The sequence below is a fragment of the Leptopilina heterotoma genome, unplaced genomic scaffold (assembly GCF_015476425.1).
Source record: "Leptopilina heterotoma isolate Lh14 unplaced genomic scaffold, ASM1547642v1 Lhet_70, whole genome shotgun sequence".
Taxonomy (NCBI): Eukaryota; Metazoa; Arthropoda; class Insecta; order Hymenoptera; family Figitidae; genus Leptopilina; species Leptopilina heterotoma.
The window spans coordinates 1,449,816-1,471,071 of NW_025111162.1; the positions used below are offsets into that span (position 1 = coordinate 1,449,816).

A 21,256-nucleotide genomic window follows, 5' to 3' on the forward strand; every position below is an offset into this window, starting at 1 on the left:
AGTGAGACATTTGTTTATTAACATGTCAAGAAGTTTTTTGGAAATTTTTATTTAAATCGAATGAAAAATAAACAAGATACATAATGTTTAAAAAAATATGCGTCGCGCGGCGTTTTGACATTTTGACGCGAAACCATTGCCATACTGATTTTGCAGCCCACAGAAACGGTCTTGAAGGCCATGCAAAAACAAATAAGCACATTGACAATTTAAAACAGAATAAAATTTTTCAAAGTACGCCCAAAATTTCAACTTATGTCCAAGGTATTGACGTCAGAAGAAAAATAGCGGAATTAAAAATAGCTGCTTTCATAGCCGAACACTGCAGTATAAAGACTGTTGACCATTTGGATGAATTAGTTCAGAATTTAGATAAAAATTCTGAAGTACTTTCAAAAATTCAAATTCATCGCACGAAATGTACTGCATTAATTTTAAATGTTCTGTCGCCATGCCTTTTAGAAGAATTATTCGAGGACGTAGGGGATTCCTACTATTCCCTAATAATTGATGAAACTACTACTGTCGATATGAAAAAAGTAATGTGTATAATGATTAGATATTTTACCTTAAGTCGTCGTAAAGTCCATACTACATTTTACAGATTGTTAGAATTAGAAGAAGGAACAGCCGAACACATGACAAATATTTTAAAAAAGCAGCTTGAAGATGACCATTTGAAATTAGAAAATCTTATAGGGATTGGTATCGATGGGGCAAATGCTATGATTGGAAAGCATAATTCTCTTTCGTCAAGATTAAAGAACATAATTCCTCATCTTGTAGTAATTAAATGTCTTCCGCATTCTTTGCATCTTAGTGCAGAACATGCTTGCGATGTTCTTCCAAAAAACTTGGACTTTCTTATTAAAGATAGCCAGTCTTGGTTTTCTAAAAGCACTAAAAGGAATATAAATTACACAGAATTGCACCAAGTAATAGCTGATTCTAATCCTAAAAAGATTCCTAAATTATCAGGAACTCGTTGGTTGGCTCGATTGGATACAATCAATGTAATTTTGGATCAATGGGATGCTTTACAGCTTCATTTTAACACATCGCGATGTTCGGAACGCGGAGTAGCGGGTTATAAAGCTGACCTCTTATATCACATGTACATATGTGTGGAGAATAAATTATACCTCATCTTTTTGCGTCAAGCATTAAAAGAAGTTATTTCTTTGAATAGATTATTTCAATCTGATTCAGTGGAACCATTGAAACTATTTCAAGATTTAAATAATCTTTTGTTCTCTATATTGCAGTCAATCGTTATCCCACAACATTTAGAAAAAGCTTCTAGAGCAGATTTATGTTCATTTAACTTTAAAAATCATTTAATGCCAACTGATTGTATTAATTTTGGTTTTTATTTCAATCAACTTAGTCCTCAGTGCAATCCAGAAAATTTAAAAGTTATAAAACAAAGATGCAAGGAATTTTTAGTGAAATTGGCAGAGGAATTGCAATTGCGAATACCAGATAACGTCCGAGTTTTGGAAAAAATGTGCGTCTTCGCTCCCGATGTTGCATCTAGTCAAAATAAAGAAGACATTACGGAGATCGCTGTTTTTTTCAAGCTATTTGTTCAGATGTTGACGAAACTGTCAAAGAATGGAACTTGTTACATCGTCTAGAAATAGAAAAATGTTCATCAAATGAATATTGGACTAACCCAGATAACAAAATGCGCGTTGTGTGCTACTAATATCATCTGCACGCGTGCCGATTTATCCGCACTATGCGCGTTCACTGGACCACTCAGATGCGTCATCATATGCGATCCATAACTGTCGCATATTGTGATGGGCACATGCGTGACGGTATAATGCGAATAAATTATATTTATACTTCAGCCTTATTTGAATTAAATAAAAAGAAAAGATTATTGACATTAGTAATTTTTTTTAAATTAAAATGTTATTTATAAAAACGATTTTAATTTAATATTTCAGTACAATTTTGGAATTGAAGTTGTTAAAAACTTCCAAATTCTTTTTTTGAGGTTATATCTAATACAACAAAAATATATATGTACTTTAAACAAATTAAATTTAACTTTCTTATTTTGCTGCAGTACTAAAAATTAAATCCACAATAATTCCTCACAATAATATCGCAATAAAAAACAATAAAAAATGAAATCACAATAAAAACTTATTTTGATAACACACCACAAACAATGCTGTCGCCATTATAAAATGTGTGATTGCCGATACGGGTGGTTGCGCATCATTAATTGCGTGCGTATTAAGTGCAGTTCACTGCACACGCATTCACAGCATTCGCACTGTGGATGGTAAAATGCGTATGGATTGACTCTTCTAGCAAGTCGCACTTGTGAACGGAACATGCTTATCATTTTGTATCACAGGCGCTTACGAAATGCAGTTCACAACACTCGCATTATTACCAGCGTCGCAGACGATAGTAAGATGCGTATATGAACCGACTCATCTGGTAAGTCGCAGTTAGTGCAAGAAACATGCGTTTAAATGCGACGCACGATTGTTATCTGGGAAGGTTAGCGAAGATAAAAATGCTGGAGGAATGTGTAGGTTCAAACATATCTCAGCATTGGCGCGTGCGCTCTTAAGTCTTCCATTTTCTAATGCTTCAGTCGAGAGAGCTTTCTCAATTGTTAATATAATAAAAAATAAATTGAGAAATAAGATGAGCATCAAAACCGCGGATGCAATAATGAGAGTTCGTTTCTTGTTGCCAAATACGTGTGCAAATTTCGAGCCTACGGCAAGAATGCTTATCAAATTTACAAGTGAACAAATGTATCAGAGTGAGTTTGAAGGAGAAATTCTCAATGCTTTTCCAGAAATTTGATTTAAAAAAACTATATCTATATATATGTTCGTTATGAATTTTAGTTTAAGGTGCTAAATAATATCTTTAATGTAATGTTATTAATTTAAAGAGAAATTAAAAGATATAACTAGAAAAACCAAAGTTATATGTAAATTTTTATGTATGTATTTAAATAAAAAATGAAAAGGTAGAATGATACCTAAACTAAAAATTTAATGCGAATTTTACATCAAGATATTATAAATTTAAAACCCAACACTATTCTTTTCAACTAGATCCAATAAATTTATTAACAATTTTATTAACTGTTAAAATAAAAAAAATGTTTTTTCTCTATTTTGAAATACAAAATTTTTTTTTCTTTTAAAAATTAATTTTACCACATTTTTAAAATTTGGTGAGAAATTTATCTTTCTAGTGAGAAATTCCGATAGATCTAGTGGTAATGTGACTTGGTCATCTGGCAACACTGCATTTAATGCACCAATGGTAGACTAATGGCTATTTCCCATTGGGTGGGTAGGTTATATTCCGTGCTGCTTGGGATAAGATTTTTAAACTCTTTTGGTCTTAAATTATAGAAGAGACTTAAATGATCACACTTATGTAAGTTTCAAATTTATTCTACAATTTTTAAAAAATGTGCAAGGGTTGAAAAAATTTCCAAACAAATTTTATTTTTAAACTTTTTTTTGTCAAATTTGTCGATTGCTGCAATCTTTGTATAAATTATTAAAATTTTCAGTTATGTATCATTAATCATAGAATTTAATAATCTTTCGAATGGTATATTTGTTAATTTTCTGACATTTGTATTTATAAAAAAATCGGGATTTAAAGGTTGGTATATTTTTGGGCCATGCGTGTTCAGCCGTACCGATAATTCCCGACGGTAGTGTAATAATCGTCTTTTTTAAAAGTTATGTTGATTTAAAGAAGGAAAAAATTTTTTTTTAACTTTAAAATTAAATAAACAATAAAAACAAATTTTTTTTAAAAAACAAAAGCAGTGGAGTTGTGCAGAATTTTATCATCTTTAAAACAAGAACAAGAACATCAAAATTGGATTAAATTTGTGGGCTCTATGTTAATTTGTCCACTGCCGTGTTTTTCGTCCCACCATGCATGGTGAGCATGGTTGTTTTATTATACTAGCTCATGGCCAAATGAGTGAAAAACTAATTTCAAAAATTTTTTTGAATTTTTTCTGGGCAAATGTTTTGAAAACATTAAAATTATTATTTTAAATGGTTGTAAACCTTCTGTTAATCCTGTAAATATGAAAAAGATTCATAAAAATTTGTCAAAAATATCGTGTTTAAAAACAAATATAACCTAAAAATTAAAAGCACCGTAACTCTAACAATTTTGAAAATTTTTGAAAACCCTTTGACCCACAAACACATCTTTCCTAACACTAAAGATATGCCCATTTTCAAAAAAATCAAAAGACCCCCAACCAACATTGACATTTCAAACCCTTTCTACATTATTTGACCTAATGTGCTAAAAATTGACATACTAGTGTATTTTTACAGTCTGATCACAAAAAATATATTTAAGAAAATTTTTTAAAAAAAATTTCTTTAAATTTTTTAGTTAGTTTTGTTAGTTAGTTTTTTAGTGCAACTCGCACTTTCCCAGTTTTTTTGTACTTTTGAATCGACTAAACCGACTTTTTTGCGACTTAAAATTTGTCCGAGGTCTGTTTATTAGGTAATATATTTAATATTACCAAAGACGTAGTTGAACTAAGTTTAAAACTAAAAAATAATTTAAGTAACTATTTTACAGGACTGATTATATGCCCTTCTCGTGAGTTGGCGAAACAAACTTTCGATATCATTCAACATTATACACAAAGTTTGAGACAAGCAAATTGTCCTGAAATTCGTTCGTGTCTCGCTATCGGCGGAGTTCCTGTTTCCGAATCTTTAGAAGTCATTAACAAGTAAGTTATATTTCTAGAATTTTGCAATTGCATTCATTCTCTTTACATTGTTCTTCAATTTTAATCAATGATTTTTGCATTTTAATTTCTTTTCATTGCTTTTCACTTTCAATTATTTCAATTTTCTTCCTATTTTTGTCTTAGAATTTTTCTTTTCTAGTTTAAAAAAGTTTTACTAATTGTAATAAAACATTTATTTAAAAAAATAGAGGCGTTCACATAATGGTCGCAACACCAGGTCGCTTGATGGATATGTTGGATAAGAAAATGGTTAAACTAAGTGTTTGTCGATATCTTTGCATGGATGAAGCTGATCGTATGATTGACATGGGATTCGAAGAGGATGTGCGAACTATTTTCTCTTTCTTTCGGGTATGTATTTTATTTATTGGAATAAGTAAAAAAATAAAATTAAAAATTGTTGAATTGAAAACAATTGATTAAAGACAGTAATTATACAATTATACTTTTTAACCCTTTAACACCCAAGCAAAACAGACAAAACGTATAAACCAATGCGACACCATTTCTAGGGTTTTCTGGGTCGCTGATTACGAATTTGATGTCAAATTAACAATTTAACAGTTGGCAGCTGTGAAACCAACCATAGAGTTATTAGAATAGAGTGCGCAAGCGATCAAAATGTTTCTTAGGCGCATAGACGGAGATAGCCATACGAAAAGTAGAGACGCATGCATATCCCCTAATCGCCAAGTCGTCGAATGATCAAATAGTCGAATGCCAAGTAATCGAATGGACAAAACGTCGAATGCTAAAAACATCGAATCGGCATTTAGTCGAATGCTAAAAACATCGAATTGTCAATACGTCGAATGTTCAAAACGTCGAATTATGAATTCGTCGAATGCTGAAAATATCGAATCTTCAGTTAATCGAATGCTAAAAACATCGAATTATCAATTCGTCGAATGTTAAAAACATCGAATTGTCAAAACGTCGAATGATAAAAACGTCGAATGCTAAAAACATCGAATCGTCATGTAGTCGAATGCTAAAAATATCGAATCTTTAGTTAATCGAATGCTAAAATCATCGAATTCTCCATTCGTCGAATGTTCAAAACGTCGAATGTTTAAAACGTCGAATGCTTAAAACGTCGAATGCTAAAAACGTCGAATGTTCAAAACGTCGTATGCTCAAAACGCCCAGTAAGAAAGTAAAGATTAAGAAGCATTAAAAAAATTCTATCCTTTTGAATTCCATTTCTGTCCTATGCTTCTGAATTCCGCGACAGTAGTTGAAAAGTTTACAATATTTCAATCCTTTCAAATGCTCATACAAATATAATATAATAATATAATACTAATATTGTTGACTTTGCATAGAATGTTCAATTACTTTCAAATAACTGCACTCATGACTTTATTTGCTATTTTAAAAAGAAATAATTATTAAATTATCAGTTAAGAGGGTTATAAGTGTTTAAAGGTCTCTGAAATTTTTAGGTTATGATTTATTGTCTAACAGAATAACGGCCCTGACTCGTTTAAATGACGTAAAATTGGTAAACAATTAATTTTTCAGCAAGTTTTTCTTTGAACACAAACATTTTTTACAAAATCTGCCAATGTATATATCTTATAAATTACAAAAATCCAGAAGATTGCTTGAATGCATGCAGAAACGCGCTTCCAATGAAAAATTGAAAAGTGATGTAATGACAGGCTGTAATAATTTCGGATGGGATTGGAAAGCATTCAGAAAAAAACTTTGTCTTTGTTAACAATTACAAACAGAATTGAATAGCATTCATTTTTAGACGAAACGTGGTCCTATCATGGTATAGAAAAGTATTGGACAGAAATGGCATTCAAAAGTATTGGATAATTTCTACTACACCATACAGAGTTTGAATTATTTCAATCCTTTTTAATTCCTCGCTTCTTACTGGGCGTCGAATCGTCATTTAGTCGATTGTTAAAACCATCGAATAGTCCATTCGTCGAATGCTTAAATAGTCGAAACGCCATCTCTTCGAATTATCAAGTAGTAGAATGGGAAAGTTGTCGAATGTTCAAAACGTCGAATCGTCATCTGTTCGAATTGCCAAGTAGTAGAATGGTAAAGTAGTCGAATGGACAAAAAGTCGAAACGCCATCTGTTCGAATTATCAAGTAGTAGAATGGTAAAGTTGTCGAATGTTCAAAACATCGAATCGTCATTTAGTCGAATGCTAAAAACATCGAATCTTCATTTAATCGAATGCTAAAAACATCGAATTCTCAATTCATCGAATGTTTAAAACGTCGAATGATAAAAACGTCGAATGCTAAAAACATCCAATCGTCAACATGTCGAATGTTCAAAACGTCGAATTATCAATTTGTCGAATGCTCAAAACATCGAATTGTTAATTCATCGAATGCTTAAATCATCGAATTGTTAATTCATCGAATGCTTAAATCATCGAATTTTCCATTCGTCGAATGTTAAAAACGTCGAATGATCAAAACGTCGAATGCTAAAAACATCGAATTCTCAAATCGTCGAATGCTCAAATAGTTGAAACGCCATCTGTTCGAAATGTCAAGTAGTAGAATGGTAAAGTAGTCGAAACGCCATCTGTTCGAATTGCCAATTAGTAGAATGGTAAAGTAGTCGAATGTTCAAAACGTCGAATGAGAAAAACGTCGAATGCTCAGAACATCGAACTGTTAATTCGTCGAATGCTCAAAACGTCGAATGATAAAAACGTCGAATGCTAAAAACATCGAATCGTCAAAAGTTCGAAAAAGTTCTTTGTCTTCAGTAGACATTAACTTAAAACAAAGAACTTTTTCGAACTTTTGACGATTCGATGTTTTTAGCATTCGACGTTTTTATCATTCGACGTTTTGAGCATTCGACGAATTAACAGTTCGATGTTCTGAGCATTCGACGTTTTTATCATTCGACGTTTTGAACATTCGATGTTTTTAGCATTCGACGTTTTGATCATTCGACGTTTTGAACATTCGACGAATGGAAAATTCGATGATTTAAGCATTCGATGAATTAACAATTCGATGTTTTGAGCATTCGATAAATTGATAATTCGACGTTTTGAACATTCGACGAATCAGTAGCGTAACAAGAGAGGCCGGGGCCCTGGGGCGAGTAAAGCCTCGGGGCCCACTAGTAGAAATGAAATTTGATTAACAGTGGGAAATACCTACCAAATACCTTACAGCAGTAATAAAATTACTCCTGATTCTCTTTCAAAACATTTATTAAGTTTTTCTAGTCGTAAGAAGTATTTATGGAAGAATGTTGAGACTAGATAACAAGCTTAAAGTACATTTACTCAAAGTCATAAATAAAAATTTTAGTATAATTTATTATAACAATTTGACAATAGAATGATTACAATATATATTAAAGATAAAATTTTATCTTTAGAATTTATTTAAACAAGATTTTTAGTTTCAAATATGTTCATATTAAATATCAATAATAATTTATTAATTTAATAAAATGAAAAACAATAATAAATATAATAAATAAATAAAATAATTTAAAAAATTAATAATAATCTAAGTTTTATAATTAAATCGTCTTAATCGCGGGGCCCCGGGATTACGCCCGGTTTGCCCTATGGTAGTTCCGCCACTGCGACGAATTGAGAATTCGATGTTTTTAGCATTCGACTAAATGACGATTCGATGTTTTGAACATTCGACAACTTTACCATTCTACTACTTGATAATTCGAACAGATAGCGTTTCGACTTTTTGTCCATTCGACTACTTGGCAATTCGAACAGATGACAATTCGACGTTTTGAACATTCGACAACTTTCCCATTCTACTACTTGATAATTCGAAGAGATGGCGTTTCGACTATTTAAGCATTCGACGAATGGACTATTCGATGGTTTTACCATTCGACTAAATGACGATTCGACGTTTTGAGCATACGACGTTTTGAACATTCGACGTTTTTAGCATTCGACGTTTTAAACATTCGACGAATGGAGAATTCGATGTTTTTGGCATTCGATTAACTGAAGATTTGATATTTTTAGCATTCGACTACATGACGATTCGATGTTTTTAGTATTCGACGTATTGACAATTCGATGTTTTTAGCATTCGACTAAATGCCGATTCGATGTTTTTAGCATTCGACGTTTTGTCTATTCGATTACTTGGCATTCGACTATTTGATCATTCGACGACTTGGCGATTAGGGGATATGCATGCGTCTCGAAAAGTAGACAGTGCCGTCTTTACCATAAGGCCTAGTAGGCCAGTGCCTAGGGCCCCGGCCTCTAGAGGGCCCCTCTGTGTGACCCTAAAGCAATCAAACGTTTAAAAAAGCTGATAACAAAAATAATTAACAACACATTAGGAAAATGCATAAAATATCTTTAATTCTCAAATTTGGTATAAAAGTATTGCAAAATTATATTTAATGAGAATAGATATTTATAATTTCTTTCTTGATTTTTTGGATGCAAAGTCATCACTTATATCTTCGATATTTAAACTATTAAGAATATCCGACTCTATGTATATAACGGAAAGATAATTCAATCTAGAATTTAGCATAGTACTTCTGTGATCATTTTTTATAAATTTCAATGCAGAAAAAGATCTCTCCCCACTACAATTTGTCACCATCATACATAAAAAAATACGTAGACATACTTTAATATTTGGAAACGTAGACATTAAACATTCATTTTTAATTTGCGTATACAGATTTAAAATACTTAATTTTGTATCTTTTCTAAGCTCTTGTAAATAATACTTAAATTGCACACATTCTGATATTAATTCATCTGCAGAAACATCAGAATCATAAACATTAGCTAATCTTTTACAGTTTTCTGCGATTGAATCGTCCTCCATGTCTTGTAATTTTGTGAGAAAACAGAAATTGTTATTTATTTCATCATAAGCTATACGACGTTTTTTAATACTTGAGAGAAGATTGTCTATAATTGGATAAAATATTTCCACCCTTAAACTATCTACTTCATTAAATACTGCTTCTTCACTTGGTCCTTCAAATCTCTTAATTTTAATACTACGTTTTCTTGGTCTTTGGTTTTTTTTAGGAACCTCATCAACTCCTGCTAATTTTTTCGCTTCATCCAAGATTTCATTAAATTTTCCTCGCATAGCCTGTAAATATTTTTCTAAAGAATTTAGTAGGCTTACCACAATACTTAAGTCAACTTCAACTTTCTGTACAGTTAAATTTATTAAATTTACTTGTGTTAAAATACTCTTCCAAACAATCAGAAAAGATATATTATCAAATTTAAGCAATTTGTCGTGAAGACTTAAAGCATCCAGTCGCGCTTCATTTAATAGTGAATCATCTTTAGATAGGGCATCAAGAGACATCAAAATATTGCTGTGTCCATCGTAAAGTGCATTAATTGCATCACTTCGAGCTGACCATCTAGTTTGAGATAATGACTTTAAAACTTTTTAATATGGGCTTAAAGACGAGACTAATTTTTGCCACCTATGAGTAGATGCTGAGAAGAAAGTATAAAGTCGTTGAACTAAATTAAAAAATGAAGTCACTTGTAAATTGCAGCCAGCTGCCTGTTCACCTATTAAGTTCATAGAATGTCCAGTACATGGGACGTATTTTGCATTTTTATTAATCTCTTTAATTCTCGTTTGTAGACCTGTATACTCTCCCGACATATTTGGAGCATTGTCGTAAGACTGTCCTCTACAATTAGTTAAACATATGTCATTATCATTTAAAAAGTTAATTACAACATTAGCTAAATATTCAGACCCATGTGCTTCAATTGGTATAAATGTCAGAAACCTTTCTACAGGTCCTTCTTCAGTGACATATCGTACAGTAAAAGTCAATTGATCTATGCGAGAAACATCAGGAGTAGAATCCACGGAAATAGAGAAATATTTAGCTTTTTTTATTTCATTAATTATTGTTTTAAAAACAGCTTTTCCCATTATTTCAATTAACTCTTCGCAAATATTTGCCGATAAATACGATGTTTGTCCACGTCCTTTATTTCCATATGTTTGAAGATGGTTTTTTAAAAAAGGGTCATATTCACTGATCAATTCTAATATACCTAAATAGATTCCATTCTCCGTACAACCTAAATTTTGATTTTCTCCTCGAAATGCAAGACCTCTACTTGCTATGAATTTTATGACTGAAATTAATCGACGTAATATATTTTCCCAATACATCTTCTCTGAAGAAAATTGTTTCATTAATTTCGTATCAAGACATCCTTTCATATTTTTGCGTTTGCTATATAATAAAAGACAGTTTTTATGCTCAGAACTTCCTTCATGAATTTTTACACGTGAGATGCTATTTTTCCAGTCATCGAATCCAATAGAACTAAATTGTGCTGCTTTTGAAGAAAATAATCTGCACACAAAACAATAGATTGATCCAGTCGATGGAGAATATAGCATCCACTCACGATCTATCTCTTCGCCATTTTTTAATTTGCAGTAAAATAATGAAGTTTGCATACTCCTATTCTTTAGTTTACCATCCGTTTCTTTGTATGTTCGAATAGACTTCTGGAAATCTTTATCTTTATTTCGACAAAATGAGGGTCCTTTTTCTATGCAATATGATTTTAAACTTTCAGTAATATCCCATAAAGCTGGATCTGATGAATAATTCTCAGTAGATTTATTGCCTTCTGCAAAATAGAAAATATTGAATGTAATGACTTATTAGTAAAATGAAAATCGATTATTCTTAACCTGGACAAATAAGTTTTATTATAATATACTTATGCTGCACAGTATTTTGAATTATGTTTAAATTGAAAAATTTTATTAATAAATCATAGTGACTAAAAAACTATAATATTCGAAATCTTTAAATATAGGTACAACAGTGTATCAATATTCAAAATATGTGTGAAATTTTCTCTCCCGAACAATTAATATTGTGAAAATAGGAAAAATAATTATTATATGCATATTAAACAAATTAACCTAAAGTATTTTCCTTTCCATTCAGATTATTTATTTGAGATGAGGATGTATCAATATTCTGAAGATTTTCTTTCAACATACCTATAACAGAAAAAATGTCAAATTCAAAAAATATATATACTATATGTATATCGACAAATCTTCTTTACTAAATTGGTGCAGAAGTGTCAATCTTACCTAACCTTAAAACGACCTGAAATAATTTTTATTAGCATTGGATAAGTATTGTTATTTAACCTACCTGATTTATCTTGCTCATCACTTTCTACAATAATCTTATCAATATTCTGTTGATTTTCGTTAACTTCATTTGGACTACTAGAAGTATTTACTGCACTGTTATTGCTAATAGTTTCGAAAAAGTTAGATATTTTTGGTAATTTTGCTAAATTATCCCTTTTTTCTTCTGCCTTTGCTCTTTTTTGAGCACCACTTAAATAATTACGTTTCATTTCTTATATTCTTATAATTAATTAATTAATAAAATCAGAATTGTTTTTCACATTTTTATATCAAGATATTTTTTCTTTATTTTCCTTTATGTAAAAAAGACATGACGACATGAGTGAGAATCTCGAATTGAAAGAAATCGACTATCGAAAATATCGAATTCAGTTAAAGCATGAAATATGTTGAAACATAGAAAGGACACGCGAAATGTAAATGAGATAGCGTAAATATTGAAGATAAAGAAGATGGAGCTACTAAGCTACTAAATATTGAAATAAGAATCTTCCTATCTAAAAAATTAATTAACAATACAATAATGTTTACTGAGATTGCTCATTCGTTATTTCCTATTCGAGATGAAAAGGTATATTTGGTGTTTTTTAATTTACAAGGGGCCTCCAGAGTGTCTAGGCCTTGGGCCCCATAAACTCTAAAGACGGCACTGAAAGTAGACCCCTTTTCTTTCTTTCTCTAATAACGCATGCGCGATATTGAAACAGCTGATGCATCGAATCAACTGTTGCTTGCTTGCTGGCAATTATATTTTTCTTTTATTTACGTGACAAATAAATAATTTAAAAACATTTTTAGCAGGATAAATAGTATTTTATGTTAAGTTTACCTGCTTTAAAGTTATACTCATCGAAATAAGCAGCTCAAAATTAAAAATTCCAAATACTATAATATTATCGATACGACATCCTAACTAGAATCAAAAGTTGCGTCTTACCTTCAAATAACAGCCAAATAGCTTTTTTTCAACAAGACTTTTTAATCCCACTCTACCCTATTTATTGTAAAATATTTATTTTACATTTAATTTTATTATATTTAAAACGATTTTTGTGCAATCTTTGTAGACAAAAACCTAACCAAAAACTTTTATTCTTGCACATGCGCCAATAAACAAGGTAAGATAAGGGGTCTTCTTCTCTTCTTCTTCTTCTTAAGTGGCCTGTTGATAAAACAAATGGCCATAGATAAAACACTTGTATAGTTACTGTAATGGGATTTAGTTTTAGATAGCAATGGGATGTGAAATTGTCCAGTTCAGCAAGCGTATGTAGTGCAACAAAGCGTGAGTGCAGCTGGGCATGCGTTGTAAGAAAAGCGGCAAATTCCAATAGCGGGAATTTCGAGTGTTGATTATAAACTGGTGAATGTTGCATGCATTTGCAAAAGTTGCACACACAAAAAAAAACAACGATGCCAGAGTCGTAGATTTCCACCTTCCGTATATCAGCTTCCAATTTGTCTTCATTAGATGCTTGTTGCTTGCATTAAATTGCAAGAAAGGCATCATTATGTGAAAGAGTACAACGAAGACACTATTTATCATTAAGATGTGAAATGATATAGTGTTCTGATGGAATTTGTTGTGAATGGACTTTCTGATATATTTGGAGGCGGGTCTTCTTAGGCAGAATCCAATGCATGATTGTCTTACACATAGCAAGGAAAAGATTTGAAAGAGGAAAAGAGATTGAAACAGGGGAAAAATGTCAAAGTCAAAGGTGAAACAGAAATAATAAGGGTATATATCAAAGGTTGAAAAAAGATTATTGCAAATATTAAAATCAAAGCATGCGCAAAAACTTCAGGAATTATCTAAATGAAATTTCCCTTGATTTGATAAAAGTACTTATATAATTCGTCTGCTAGTTTTTTTGAGGGAGTAAAAATATATTTATCTAAATTTGTAAGAGGGGGAGTAAAATTTTTTAAAGAGTTAAGGTAATTAAAAAGTGATAGTCTGCCTGGTGAGAGGCTTGGACAATCATTAATAAGATGTGCGAGAGACTTTTCATTCATGCCACAACTGCATTCGCTGGGAAAATTCCAGTTCATACGTCTGAAGTGTTCAGAAGTGCAGATGTGATTGACTCTAAGACGCGAAATTAGATTCGAATTTGGTCTTGGGATTTCCATTCCACGGAACCATGGTCTTTTAGTGTCATAGTTGATTTTTACTAGAATTCTATCAGCAGCTGCAGAATGGTTTTGTAAGGCCACAACTCCCTTGATTGAGAAAACATGAATTTTTTACTCCAAGAAAAAACGTCTCCAACAGAGGCAAATTTCTTTTGAGAAACGTCCAGCGTTGCCGCGGTTTTGGCAAGTTGATCTGCAACTGAGTTCCCAGAGATGTTGGAGTGAGAAGGAATCCAGACGAGGTGGATGGAAAGATCAATAGGAGAATCCTTAATCATGTTAGCAATTTTAAAAGGGAGTTTCGAGTCATTGTGATAGAGAAGATCTGTTGGATATTTGACTTATTGCGGATAAAGAGTCGGATAGAATGACTATGTTCTGAATGTTATTAGAAATTGTGTAATTAATGGATGCATAAATAGCGGATAATTCGGCAATGGTTGAAGATACAAATCCAGGAAGGGGGACACCAAATCGAAATTCACTTTGGGGGATGTAAAATCCTGCACCTGCTCTACCGATATTGGGAAAGCAAGATCCATCCGTAAATATATGTACGTGGTTTGGAAAGTTGGAATTTAGGAATTGGGATAGTTTCTCAGATGGATTGTTGGAATTTTTTATTTCGTGGCCAATTTCGTTATTCATGGGGATGGGAAGAAATGTTGATTCCCATGTTGAGTCAAAATAGAGAGGTCTTTTTGTAACAAGACAAGAATTTAATTTGTCTTGAAGAGAGATGAAGGACTTGTATAAGCCTGTTTTTGTAATTAGTTTAAGAGGTTTTCGTTGGTTGGAGATACGAGTTTTAAGTGTTTTAAGGTTAGTGTTAAGAGGATTTTGCGACCAGGAGCAGTTTCTGGACACGAATCTGGCTGTTAAATAGATTCTTCTAATTTTAAGAGGAATTTCACCCGATTCTATAAGTAGGAAATAGATAGGGGTGGAAGACATGCATCCTGTGATAACTTTTAAAGCAGAGTATTGTATCTTGTCCAATTTGTCAAGAAGATACATGGCAGCACCAGAAAAAAAAATAGAACCCCATTTCCAATAATGCCCTGACTAATCCCTTGAATGCCATGAGGAGAGTTTCCGAGGAAGCATCCCAAGTGATTTTAGATAAAGCTTTGAGGGTGTTTATCGCTTTAATGGCTTTAATTGATATGGATAGGATGTGAGGTTTCCACGTAAGTTGAGAATCGAAAATTATACCTAAATATTTGATTTCATTGTTACAAGGAACTATATGATTATTAATTTGAATTGAAAGCATCGTTGTGTCGACTTTAGATTTGGAAAAAATGCAAAAGTTGCACTTAGGAGTAGAGATGTTAAGTCCTAGTTTGGATAACCAAGTGGAAATCTTGACAATAGATGCGTTTAATTCTACAATTCCTTCATTGATATCTTTATTAGATGTATAAAGAAAGATGTCATCAACATAAATGGTCGCCTTAGTATTGGGATTTAGTTGTTGCATGATTTGATTTGTATAAACATTATATAAGAAGGGAGACAGAACAGCACCCTGCGGGACTCCTACGTGAGTCTTTTTTGGATCGGGATCGTTGGAGGAGAAATACAAATTGCGAGAGGCAGTCATGAAATTAATAAAGTTTAGTATACGAGAGGGAGTGTTAAGAGTTTGCAGTTGGTGAATGAACTGATCATGACGGACGCAGTTGTACGCCCCCTTGATGTCGAGAGATACGGCTAGAACTGATTCATTTTTTTCAAAGCTTAATAGGATGTCCGTATAAGCAACTGCTGCACAGTCTGAAGAGGATCTAGCTTTACGGGATCCGTATTGAAAAGGAGGGAACCAGTCTTTACTTTCGGCAATATACTCGAGTCTGCGATGGATTAGTCGTTCAAAAAGTTTAGAAATGTTAGAGGAAAGGGAAATAGGACGGAATCTTTTACCATCTGGTTTTGGGATGAATAAGATCAGATTGTCTCTCCATGTTTCCGGGAAAATACTGTTTTTGAAAAAGAAATTAAAAATTTTTAATAGAAGATTTTGACAAGATGTGGGGAGTTTTTTAACTATAGAGTACCCGATGGAGTCCATGCCAGGAGCAGTGTCTTTTTTGCAACGAGACAGAGCAAAATGGTATTCATTAGATGAAAAGGGACCATTTAGAGGGTCTTGTTCATTTGAAATGTGGTCAAATGGGATTTCGATTAAAGGGATGTTTGGATTTAAAATTTCTTGTTGGAGAGAGACAATTTCTGGGAGATTAGGGTTGTTAAAAATATTAGTGGATTTGGCAGAGTTGGTTGTTTGGAACCCCTTGATGATATTCCATATTTTCTTTAATCCCATAGAAGGGTTGATAGTGGAACAAAATTGTTTGTAAGAATTGCGCTTCTGATTACGAAGAAAATTTTTTACCTCGTTGTCCACTTGAAGGTATTGAGTCAGAGCCTCCCGGGATTGATTCTGGAAGTATACTTTGCGAGCTGTGGATCTCCTTTCAACTGCGGTGGAACATTCGTCGTTCCACCAAACAGGTTTGGATTTCCCGGGCTTACGGCCTCTATTGGACGGCTTGAAACCGCCGGAATCAAGAATAGATTCCTTGATTTTTTCGATCATTCTGGTGTATGTCTGAACATCAGGAAGGATGGATTCATTATCAATATCGTTCAGGATATCAGCAGCAAAGAGATTCATTGTAGATTGAAAAAGTTCCCAATTTAATTTGGACAAGTTGAATCTGGTGCTGTTAGAGATCGAATACTTTAGTCTAAAGGACAGTGTGGATATTATCGGGTAATGGTCAGAGGAAAAGGTGTCATCTAAAACATTTACATCTAAGTTGTTAACTAGAGATGATGAAGCGATGACCAAGTCCAACACGCTAGAGTAACCAGAATGAATGTTGCAGTAGGTGGGAGTGTCGTCGTTCATGACGATAAAATCGAAATCCGATAGAGACTCTGTCAGATTCGAGCCGTTATAATTGAAAGTTGAGTGGCCCCAGAGTGGAGAGTGAGAGTTAAAATCTCCTGTAATGATTATGTGAGAGAATTGAGAAAGTTGAATAAACAATCTGTTCCAGGTGTCCATATCGATTCGGTTGTTGGGGGGAATGTAAAGAGAAACAATGATAATACGGCCGTTAGTAGTCTCGATACCAACGGAACACAATTCAAAGAGGGGACTGGTTAAGCATGTCTTTTAGTAGTAAGAGACAAAAACACAATAAAAGAAAAAAAACAGAAAGAAAAAACTCAGAAAAAGAACACTCACACAGTTAAGATTAAAATGGGATGAAAAACAATAATACAGAGAAAATACGAATAAAGATTGAAAAGAAAAGAAGGGGGAATACACCGGAGAGGAAATTCAATTTGCTGTGAATTATAGAATATTTGATAGGACAGTAAGGGGAAAACAATAGCATAAAACAATGATTTAAAGTTCGTTCACGCGGGACATGGAGCAGCATAGCAGCTCTGAAGGGGTAAAGGAGATGCATGTCATCCCATGCACGGTGAAAGAAACGGTAATATTGTTATGCATTGTTTAAATTTAAATAGTCAAAATTTAAATAAGGAAGAGGAGGGAAAGTTAAAGAGTAGTATCCCACACAGGTCGACTGTATGTCTTTATCCATGTCCATGTGTAAAGATGGATTTTGGTTGTGGAATTAGACATACCATGTGCTAGACACCACTCGATAATTTCGGAAGGTAAATGTGTAAATAGAAAATTTTATAATTTAGATAAAAAGGTAGATAAAACGAAGCTAGGTAGAGAGAAGGATTAGGGATAAAATTTAAAACAGATTAAAATAGATAAATGATTTGAAATAAAATTAAAAACAAGGGGAAAAGGAGGGTTAAAAATTTAATAATTAATTTAATCATTCTTCTTGTCATCGATTTGTCTCATCGATGAGTCGGATGAGATGTTTGTATCTTCGAATGATTTCTCGATGAAAGAGAGTTTGGCCTGAATGTTATCCACGATTGAGTTGAAAAATGTTCGATGTTCTTGATTAGAATTTTTATCATTGAGTTGGGAGCTGGTGAGTTCATTGGAAGACTGTTTAGGAGTTGAAGTTGGAAGAGATTGGGGATTAGGGGGAGGGGGAATGATTTGAATTGAAGATGTTGATGGAATTGTCAAAAGGGGGAAGAGGGGGAGGGGCCATGGAGTTAGGAACATGAGAAGAAGAAGATTTCGATGATGTTGAAGTATTCATTGATCTTGGAGAGTTTGGAGGAAGAATACCTCTAGCATTCAGAACATCAGAGCCCTCCAGGTGGCCCAGGTTTTGGATGTAACATACTTTTGACAGTTCAAATTCGTATTTGTAACGTGGACATTCGTGTGAAGAAGCCATGTGAACATCACGACAGTTGTTACATTTGGGCTGAAGCAATCGATTGGTGCATTTAAGAGTAATATGATGTTGAGAGCAGAACTCACAAATAGGGTGAGCAGAACGACATTGATCAGCCGTGTGACGAAAACGTTGGCAATAATGACACCTTTTTGGAGGGGGGATCATAGGCGTAACGGAAAAAAGATAATTGAATGAGTTGATGAATCTTGGAATGGTTGAAGAGTTAAAGGTAATTTCGACAATATCTGTGAGTACGTTTCCTGAATTTACTCGTCTTTTAAGAGACAGGATTGTAGGTTTGGATAAAGCACCCATATTTTCGAACAATTCCAAGAGCGAAATTTTTGTATCAATGTTCCTAATGAAACCCTTTTTATAGAATAGAGAAATCGGAGGAAATGCAAGGTAAGGTTGGTTGTCGTTATTATAGTGATCCAGTATCTTATTTGCGTCGGAATAGTTTGCGCAGATTATCTTGGTGCTATTCTGGCCATTAGCGGAAATCGTTAAGGGGCCTGGGGTAATCACTCTGATCTTCTTTGCGAGAGCAATTGGGTTATAGCGACCGATATTCACGGATGGATCTCGATTTGAATCGAACTGGAGAATTACTATAAACGGTTGATTCATAGATTGGGAATATCTTAAATTTGACTTGGAAATACTTGAAGAGGATTGCCATTCTAAATTATTATTGTTATTTGGTTGGATTGTTGGGGATGATTGTCGTGAAAAAGTTTTGTTAAGGGAAAAGTTTTTGGAGTATGGAACATTAGATACCAACTCACCCCTGGGACTCAGCTGAGACTTTGATTCACGAACGCGTTTGCAAGTGTTTGAAAAGGAGTCATTCTTCGACTTATCGGACCAGCTAGCATGCTGGACGCTCCTCTTGTTGGTTTGCGGTTGTGATTGTAGATGTTGATTTCTGGGAGTGGAAATGCCAAGATTATGTAAAGATGTTAAATTCCCGATTGTAGGATCCAAAGAAGAAGCTGAGGAAGACGTACTTGGGATGTTCCCAGGATCCGCTGTGGAACGAATAGGAGATAAGTCGAGAGAATCAGACATTGCAACTTGAACTCAACAGAATATATCAATTTAATTAATAGGATAACGATTAAAATTTCCTCTCCGGTTTATAGAGTTAAAACAAAATTACATAGAATTTAAAATTTGCAACTTTAAGTTAAATGTGACAATAGACATTTATTGAGATTTATAAATTATTTTAATATTTGTTACCAAAATATGTAAATAAATAAATTTGTTTTACCTTTGTACATTCAAGGGAGATTATTTAAGGAAATGCAAAGGATGCTAGTAAGCACATGCGAAGAGTTATTGTTTGTTGATGTAGTTGATGGTAGATAAGATCGAAGATCAAAATTCCTGATTACTTTTCCTGAGAATCTCCAGAATGTGGTTTATTTAAATCCTCTTTATAGTTGTAAGAAATCGACACGTGTTGCTTATGGTTTGAGGTTATGTTTGTAGAAAAATTTGAACTCCGTGTTGAAGGAGAATGGCGTAGAATTTTAATTTTGATCAATATTGTAATGGTTTTAATTAAAGCCAAAACTTTAGTGTAACAAATATATTAAAAGAAATTTGCTATCATTCACAGTAAAAATTTAACAAATATTGACACAGATGCAATATAGCGCTGGAGATTATCTCGCCGCAAAAATAAAACATGTAACTTGCACAAAGGTTAACACGAGAATCCCCGATAAGGGGTCTACTTTCATGCTTTTGTCTTTTTCTATGCGTCTAAGAATGCCTCTCACGGTAAAAGGTATAACTCGCGCACTCTATTCTAATAACTCTATGAAACCAACTGTCAACTTTTATAAAAGTGATTTATTTTTTATGAAAATGACTAAAAGGGTTCTTGGTGTGGCTGATAACAAATTTAGTGTTAGAATCACAATTTGACAGTTGACAGCTGTCAATCGAACTGTCAACTCTTATAAACTTTACTCCAATTTTCCGTTACAGTTGCGTTAGATTTCGCTAGCGTTAGCTACATACGCGCTTGGTTTCCATGATGGGGGAGCGCTAATGGTTATTCTACAAATTGGAAACGCGCTCGTATTGCGTTTACGCGTAGGGGAGACAATAAATAATAATAATATGGATCAAAATTTTCCATTTTACAAATAATAATAATAATTTTATCCGCTCAGTTTTTGTCAGATCGGTAAAAATCTAGGAAATTATTCTCTGAATCCAAGCTAATTTATATCATTTGAAAGCTGATGATTTCTACTAAAAAATAAAAAAAGTTTTTGATTTATCTTTTTTAGTTTTACTTAGAGAAGATTTTTAATTCACATATACCAAATTTCAAAATCACAATTATTTTCCAAGGGAAAATCCGCTCACTTTATTTTTTCAAGTCGGAACAGTTTTATTTTTTAAATATTAAATTTCGTCTTATTCCCGTCCTAAGTACGATTTATTATTCATAAACTATGAGTTCTATAAACAATAAATATTGGTTTAATAAATAATTAATATAGGTTTCATGAATTACAACTATGGATTAAAATAATGTTATGTTTTATTAAGAGAAAGTGAAATGTGGTTACAATTTTGGTTTTAAGAAGTTATAAATTTTATTATTATTAAAATATAATACGTGAAATTATTTTATTCCAAATTTAAAATTAAAAAATAAAAGACCGGCTTTACCCCGAATGTATTTTTTACATTTCAGAATAAATTTAATTAAATCTTTTTGAAATCAAACAAATCTATATGTATATGTACACTAA

The 21,256-nt window shown here is 32.8% G+C and overlaps 1 protein-coding gene across 1 annotated transcript in view; it reads left to right on the forward strand.

Moving 5' to 3' along the window:
• The window catches only part of LOC122510573 (ATP-dependent RNA helicase abstrakt), a 276,756-nt gene that overhangs the window by 87,872 nt on the left and 167,628 nt on the right, over positions 1-21,256 (forward strand). Inside the window, exons 5-6 of the mRNA XM_043625335.1 lie at positions 4,615-4,771; positions 4,981-5,143. Of these exons, the coding sequence (XP_043481270.1) occupies positions 4,615-4,771; positions 4,981-5,143 (320 nt within the window). The remainder of the gene's footprint in view (positions 1-4,614; positions 4,772-4,980; positions 5,144-21,256) is intronic.